General features: G+C 47.1%; 1 protein-coding gene across 1 annotated transcript; it reads left to right on the top strand.

Annotated features, from left to right (window-relative positions):
- The first annotated feature begins 505 nt into the window (after positions 1 to 505).
- PNP (purine nucleoside phosphorylase) lies at positions 506 to 7,134 on the top strand. The gene is made up of 6 exons (XM_065940751.1): positions 506 to 662; positions 2,547 to 2,716; positions 4,999 to 5,102; positions 5,307 to 5,482; positions 5,574 to 5,764; positions 6,496 to 7,134. The coding sequence occupies exons 1-6, from the start codon at positions 652 to 654 to the stop codon at positions 6,711 to 6,713; spliced, it is 870 nt and encodes a 289-aa protein (XP_065796823.1). The 5' UTR covers positions 506 to 651; the 3' UTR covers positions 6,714 to 7,134.
- Positions 7,135 to 8,011: the final 877 nt, after the last annotated feature.

Below are 8,011 nucleotides of genomic sequence, written 5' to 3'. Positions count from 1 at the left end.
ACCCAGGTCTCTCGCACTGCAGGCCGATTCTTTACCATCTGAGTCACCAGGGAAGTAGAATCGACTCTTTTTCCTTTGTTCAGGAAGGAATTCAGACAGAGGCTACTTAATTTTATTCTGAGTTTGCAGGATCTAAGGTTTAAATTTTCCTCTTTTCAAATCTCTCATGATTTGCTGTAGACACCGTCAGGAATGGGGTTGCAGACAGATGATTAGAGGCTCTGCTCCCGGACTTCCAGCCCTCTTCCCGCACAGACTTCCGTGCTGTAGACTCCCGACTTGCTGTAAGTACTGGCTGGGTGCAGAGGCACAACACGGGATGCTCCCACCTCCCTCCGCCCCGCCTCCCCTCCCCCCTCCGCCTAAGGTAAAGTACTGCTAGAGGAAGATACTGCGGCTGGAAAGAACTCAGATTAGATTTACAGCCTTGCTCCGGGCTATTGAGTTGGGCGGGTCACCATGGAGACGAAGCCGGCTGCGTACTCGCTTGCCATTGGCTGGGGACTCCGGCGCTGGGGATATAATGAGCCAGCGCGGTGCAAACAGTGCGCTAACTGTGTGGGTAACACTCGGTGACCGAAGCCAGCTCAGCTCCACGGAGCAGATACGAACGGAGAAGGGCAAACTCATCGAGAGGGCGTCTGCGGGACCATGGAGAATGGGTAAGGCGGGGACCAGGCCCAGGGAACCCAGGAAGCCCCTGGGGAGAGGAAATGGCTATCTTCGAGCCCTGAAAACACAGCACCCTGGGTCTCGGGAGGGCCAAGAGAGGGAACGAGTGCCCCAGAGATGCAGAGGCCTGGCTGGGAGCCCGGTATCAGGGGCAAGGCAGCCGAGCGGTGGTGAGGCCGGCCCTGGCAGGGGCGCGCGCGGGAATCGAGCAGGGTGGCGCCACCAGAGCAGGAAGGGAACAGGTTAGTAAACCGTGGACTGCTCCCCAAAAGAGCCGGTGTGTGTGTGCGTGCGCTGGCTCACGCACTTACTGAGATGTGAGTATAGAGAGAGCGTGCTCCTCCACCCACACATGGGGAAGAGGTCTTCTCAACCCATGTGCTCGTCACAGATTCCGATTCGAGAGTGTAGGGAAAGCCGCGAGGTACTTTTGGTGCCGGTATCTAGAGTTCGTCCTTCAGAGGATAGAGTGTACTCCTCGTCCCTCGGGAACACCTCTTCCTCCAAGTTGGAGGTCCAATTAAGTTGCGGATGGCCTCTCCAAGAAAAGGAAATTCTTACTCATGAAACAGCAACAGATCCTTCCCATTCCCTGCCACCCCTCCCCCACCCTTACCTCCCCACCCCCCCACCCCCCACTCCCTCGCGCCCTTGCTTTTAAAAACCTTTATTTCTGCTTTGGTCCTTGAAATCCCTACCCAGCATTAGGGATCACAGTGTCTTTAGGGTGCCCAGGGATTCCGGGCATTCTTGGGATACTGAGGCTAAGGAGGAAGTCCAGTAAGCTGTGGCTCCGACGTGCTTGATGGGCCAGGGCTTCACGGTTATTTACTTTACTTTGCACCTTTGGGGATGATATTTAATTTTTACCATCTCACTGCTTCTCTCATCTCCATCATCCTTTGACCCCATTTCTATTGCCCCCACCCTGTCCTTTGTCCAGGTACTTGCCTGAGGGTAGCCCAGTGTCTGTCTTCTGGTTTCCAAGGCAGTACTTTTGAGGGGAAAAAAAAAAAAAAAGGTTTCCTCTGGAGGTTTGGTTAGTTAGTTGTGTTCAGCTCTGTCACACCTCAGTCTCCCCACCTCTCTTCTCCTTGTTTTTTCCAGATAGGTATGAGAGAACTGGACTAGAATTGTGAGAAAAATTCCCAGTTGATTCTTGGGGATGTCTGGTTATGTCTTTAGGTCTCTGAAGGGCAAAGGACCTTGGATCTTGATGAAGAAAAGGAAAGATGGGAGAAGGCAGGGAGGAAAAATACAGGCAGGGGGAAGAGTTGTTTAAAAAGGGAGGGAGGGGTTCAAGTTCTGTGAACCTGTACCATGATTTTATGGACTCAAAGGTCTTTGGAGCTTGTAGGCAAGTTTTTAATTCATTTTCAAACAGAGCCTAATACAATAGGTGAGGCCAATCACATTTCCTTGCTTTACCCTAGAGGAAAGAATTTGAAGCACAAGTTACTTGCTTAAAAAGACAAAATTGGGACTATAATCCAGATAGAGTTCTGCTTCCCTCTAGGCCAGAATTATGAAACCTGGTTTTTGGATGGAAATTACCTGAGTCACTTTTGTAAAAAGTAGATTTTGGGGCCTCTCCCCAGAATGATCCATCTGTAGAGGTGGGCTCCAGAGTCTGTAGTGTTCACAAGCTGCTGCTGAGAAACTTATACAGTCAGCTGTCCCCCAGCTCTTGACAACCAGAATTGTGGCCTGGATTTGCTTCTTTGTGCAGTAGCTTGGTCTAGCTCCTTGGCCAACTTCTGTATCACCTGTCACCTTGGTACCCCTGCTAGCCTTTCTACAGTGAAGGTTATTATTTTATGATACCCTTGGGTTGGGAGTGAATCTCACCTTGGTTTTCCATTTTTTCCCCCTAGATTTACATATGAAGATTATCAAGACACTGCAAAATGGCTCTTGTCTCGCACCGAACACCGACCTCAAGTGGCAGTGATCTGTGGTTCTGGGTTAGGAGGTCTGATTAAAAGATTAACTCAAGCCCAGACCTTTGACTACAGTGAAATACCAAACTTTCCCGAAAGTACAGGTACTGGCAAAGGGAAGGAGGGACGGGACTGAGGGGTACTGATGAAATTGTGATGGGAGGACTTCTACCCATGGTGCTGGGTTTCCTCTATAGCATTTGACTAGCAACAACTGTTGTGAGAGAGGGAAAAAAACCCATCAAGAATCAGAATGACTTTAGAAAGAAATTCCTCCAGTAGAAACATTTTAACAGACAGGGTGTGTGTGTGTGTCACTGTTACTGTATGATGACGTATTTCCTATGCCTTAATGACTCAGCTCCTTAAAGCTTTACAACACTTCCCTTAGACATCTTTCCCCCCACACACCGTGGTCACCACATCCTCATACACCTCGCTCATTTCTTTCAGTCTGTATCCTAAGTGGAAAAAGATGTGCCTGTAACCTCCCGGGACAAAGTCAGGCCCACACCCCCACGCTCACCCTGTCCTGTGTGTTCCTGCTGATCTCAATCTCCCCAGCTCTAGCTACAGCCTAGAATAAGGCTGTAGAATAAGCCTAGCATAAGGCACGCACTGGTACATGCCAACAAATGAACACACCGACTGCCATGTTCTTGCAGACAGATACCCAGGTAATATATGAATACACAAGACTTGGTTCACACTGACCTTTGTCGGGGGCGGAGAAGGGCCCCCTCTGCATAGTGGAGCTCTGAGGGATTTGAGGAGAGTCTATCTAGCATCTCAGTAGCAGCCAGAAGCTCCAAGGCCAGACTTCCCTGGAGGTCCAGTGGCTAACACTCCACACTTCACTGCAGGGACTGGGTTCCATCCCTGATTGAGGAGGCTCCTCATGCCAAGGCTGAGGCTTAGAAGAGGGTCAGGTGAGAAACGGCCAAGTTTACTTGGCCGAGGACAAGGGTAGTTTATTTGGTTTATTTATTAATTTCTCAGGACCAACTTCTGTTGGTTTATTATTAATTTTTCAGATTGTACTTTCCTTCCTCTTTTCCCTGGAGAGTTAAGACTTAACAGATATTTTTCATTCCCTTTGGAACAAGACTAGGAGACCAGAGCGGGGAGTGGCAGTGGGGTTGGAGAAGGAAATAATAGAGAGAAGGGAGTGCAAAGTTTTCTAAGGGAGATGGAAATGACTTTGGCTCCATCTGCCACTCTACCCCCAATGACAAGGGCACGGCACTCAGTGAAAAGTGGATTAAACTTTTTAAACTTTGTCAGCTTTTTTTTTTTCAACTTATTTTTTATACTCTATTTGGGCTTTCCTAACTATATCACCTCTGCTGTATTACAGGTAACTTTTTTATATGCTCCTCAATCTCTGAGTACCCCCTGAACTCTCCCTCTTTGTCTTGGTTCTTCTCCCAGACCGTTCATGCCCTAAGGGATAGGTTGGCCATGTTCCTTAAAGGAGAAATGTTAGATGAGAGAAATAGTAATAATTGTTACTATGTCTGTGTGAGGAGTTATATTTGCAGTCCCACGCCCCTACCTGTCACATACAGGGCATGTATTCTCATAGGACTATTTTGGGAGTCACAAAAAAGACTTGTATAGGGTCCAATGTAGGCCCCTTTCCTTGTTCATAGCCTTTTTAGAAAGCTAGACTATACCATGAGCTTCCTTTCAGGAGTGAGGAAGCATATAGCTTAGTTATGGTCATAAGAATATGCATTTTGAGAGTTTTGAAAGTTTTGGAAAAGAGGTCTATGATTACAACACTCACTGCATTCATTATTACCCACTTACTCTATTTTTACCCACTATTCTATTACCCACTTATTTCTTTTATTCTCTTGCAATATGACTTTCTCATTCTTTTAAAGTTTCTTTAAAAGGTAACTGGTGTGTATTCATTCACATTGAACATCTTTACCCCCATGGCTCTAATCTCAGAGTGTACTTGTATCTAAATTTACTATTAATTTCTGTCTCCCCCACCGGTGGCTTCCCCGGTGGTTCAGTAGTAAAGAATCTGCCTGCAGTACAGGAGACCCTGGTTCAGTCCCTAAGTTGGGAAGATCCCCTGGAGAAGGGAATGGCAACCTACTCCAGTATTATTCTTGCCTAGAGAGTCCCATGGACAGAGGAGCCTGGCGGGCTATACAGTTCATGGGGTCACAAAGAACTGGACATGACTGAGGCAACTGAACACACCCCCACCAGACCTAAACTTTCTGAGAGTGGGGAGGATGATGTTTTTTATTGGTTAGTTATACCATCATATGTTGAACACAGTGAGTTGGGCCAGTGTAGGTGCTCAGTGGATATGTGTTGCATGAAAGCATCATTCCATGCATTTCCTTCTCTTTTCTGTATACAGTGCCAGGTCATGTTGGTCGACTGGTGTTTGGGATCTTGAATGGCAGAGCCTGTGTGGTGATGCAGGGCAGGTTCCACATGTATGAAGGCTACCCGCTCTGGAAGGTAAAGCAGGGGCACAAGCCTGATTGGGTCTGGAAGAAGGGAGATGGAGCTCTCTATTCTATTTTACTACCTAGCTGCTTAGGCAAGGTAGATTCTTGGTCCCCTCCTTTCTCTTCTTTCATGATGTATGTCATGTTTATCTGCATGGGTGTATTGGTAAAATTTTGAAGAAAACTCTCTGATCTTTTATCTTTCCCTTCTAAGGTGACATTCCCAGTGAGGGTTTTCCGGCTAATGGGTGTGGAGACCCTGGTGGTCACCAATGCAGCTGGAGGGCTCAACCCCAACTTTGAGGTTGGCGATATCATGCTGATCCGTGATCACATCAACTTCCCTGGTCTCAGCGGTGAGAACCCTCTCAGAGGCCCCAATGATGAAAGGTATCTATCCTGCTTCTTTTTGTTAAGATGGGTCAGCTTGGGAGAGCTCGCTGTATTCCATTAATCTGAGATAATCCAACCTGTGCTCTAGGTTTGGAGTTCGTTTCCCTGCCATGTCTGATGCCTACGACCGGGATATGAGGCAGAAAGCTCACAGTACCTGGAAACAAATGGGGGAGCAGAGAGAGTTACAGGAAGGCACCTACGTGATGGTGGCGGGCCCCAACTATGAGACTGTGGCTGAGTGTCACCTGTTGCACAAGCTAGGGGCGGATGCTGTTGGTGAGGAGGGGAACTTGGCTGGTGGCTTCGTAATTTGGGGGAACTTTTTTGTTTTGTTTTGTTTTGTTTTGGCTGCTCTGCATGGCATGTGGGATCTTAGTTCCCCAATCAGGGACTGAATCTGCAGCCCCTGCATTGGAAGTGCAGAGTCTTAACCACTGGATTGCCAGGGAACTCCCTTGACTTGGAGGCTTGAAAAGAGGATCCTGGTAAAATAGGTTGGAAAAGAGTAAAAGAATGTAGATTTAGATGATACACTGAAGGAGGGGTCTGCTTTAAGGGAAGATTGAATTAACTGACTTTAAAGGTGATTGGGAGGTTTGCACTGTAGCCTCAACCCACCACCCAGCACCAAGGACTTTAACCAGTGTAATGCTAATGTGATAACTGTCCATTATGTGATAACTGTTTTTGATTATTTTAACAAATATCATAGGCACCTTCTATACCTCTGGCTGGAATATAGAATTGCGACATTAGAACTGACTTTAAAATGATCACAAGCAGAGATAGAAATAAAGTATTGTAATGGTGATATTTATAAGAAATGTGTAAAGCTCCCTGAAGCCCAACTCTTTTAGGTAATATGGAACAACCTAAGTTTGACACTAATTTAGCTGCTTCTTTGGATGTTTTCTTAGTGTCGAACTGTCAATGAGGTGATGAATAGAGGTGAGGCTAGGGGCCATTTGGGGATTCTGACTGTTGGTTTCCCTCTTTGTCTACATCAGGCATGAGCACAGTACCAGAAGTTATAGTCGCAAGACACTGTGGACTTCGAGTCTTTGGCTTCTCACTCATCACAAACAAGGTCATCTTGGATTATGAAAGCCAGACGAAGGCCAATCACGAGGAAGTACTAGAGGCCGGGAAGCAAGCTGCGAAGAAATTGGAACAGTTTGTCTTCATTCTTATGGCTAGCATTCCACTGTCCGAGCACACCAATTAACCAGCCCCGGAGTGGGTTGGCCTCTCCGTTATGGGGTCTGAGGAGCTGCTGCCTACTTCAGCCCTTGCTGGAGTCACGTGCCTCTGCCTTAGGTGGTGGCAGAAAGGAGGGTCGGCTTCCCTGCTTCTCCCACCAGACCTTACTGGTGCTGAACCCTCTTCTGGCCAGTTTATCATCTTAAAATGATTTCCTTCCTATCCCTCTTCAAGAACTCGAGCCCAAGCCCTAGCACACATCCAAGGATTTGGTTTGGGACCCTCAAACTCAGCACAGTAACCATTACTGGCTCAAGATGATCCTCTCACATTCCTCGGGGCTCAGTTCTGCCTCCTCAGAGCACTGGAGACCATACAGGGAACAGCCTATTCCTTTTGGATTTTTATATTATTATATTTTGAGAATAAAGAGAAAGATGAAATGATTTCTTCATTTTTATGTATTTTGGGATAAGGTTGGGATATGGGCCGAGAGTGACATGAAACCAATCATGAGACCACATTTTGTTTGACTCTGTGCTTCTCAGACAGCGAAGAACAGCGATGAGGTGTTATGTGAATTCAGGGTAGGATGAAGCAAAGGCAAAGAGGTGAAAGTGAGAGAAAGTGCTAGAAGATAAGGAAAGGCTAGCTTGTGGCACCTGATGGCTACTTCCCTCAGATCAGTCTTCCTCTGTCCCTTTGCTTTCTGATAGTTTCTGTCTGCTCGTGAATATCTGAACTAGTTTACTGATCTCAGTTTGTGTTCCATAGTTGCCACTTCCTTGTTAAGCCCTAGTTGTATTTCCTATTGATTTCCTTCGGTTCCCTCACCCAAACATCTGCCATAATTCACGGCAGCCATACACTCCTTCACTCCATTCTCACAGTGCAATGGCAAATACCCTTTGCTGCCTGCCACGCCACTGCTGGTGAGAGTGCTGCCAGCCCTTGCGAGGCTGACTCATACCCTGGCCTCTTCTCTTGGAGCACCCCCTTTCCTCCTATTGCTTTCTTCCTGGGCATTAGCCTTTCTTTTCACTCTGCTTGATCAGAACCTCCCTGTGACATGAGCCCAGGCAAGACTCAGTGAACTCTTTGTGCTTATCAGCTTGCATTCAGCTGGCTGGCATTTTTGAAAAACATACTACTCCCACCCTCTCAGGCCATTTGATGGAGGGCAGAGCTGGGTGAGCCTCCAATAGTGGCAACATTTCAGTTAGTAGTAGTATAATGTGGAAGAGAAATTCTGGCAGAAAAGCTTTCCAGAACTCTTATAAATAATCCTTTGTTTGATAACTGACCTACTTAGCTGAACCCAAC

This window comes from Muntiacus reevesi, chromosome 7, assembly GCF_963930625.1.
Source record: "Muntiacus reevesi chromosome 7, mMunRee1.1, whole genome shotgun sequence".
NCBI lineage: Eukaryota > Metazoa > Chordata > Mammalia > Artiodactyla > Cervidae > Muntiacus > Muntiacus reevesi.
Note: the sequence above shows the minus strand (reverse complement) of the source record. Positions and strands in the feature narration are given on the sequence as shown.

Coding starts and splice junctions, on each gene's coding strand:
- PNP (XM_065940751.1), top strand. Junction 2,717..4,998: donor AAACTTTCCCGAAAGTACAG/GTACTGGCAAAG, acceptor TTCTGTATACAG/TGCCAGGTCATGTTGGTCGA. Junction 5,103..5,306: donor AAGGCTACCCGCTCTGGAAG/GTAAAGCAGGGG, acceptor TTCCCTTCTAAG/GTGACATTCCCAGTGAGGGT.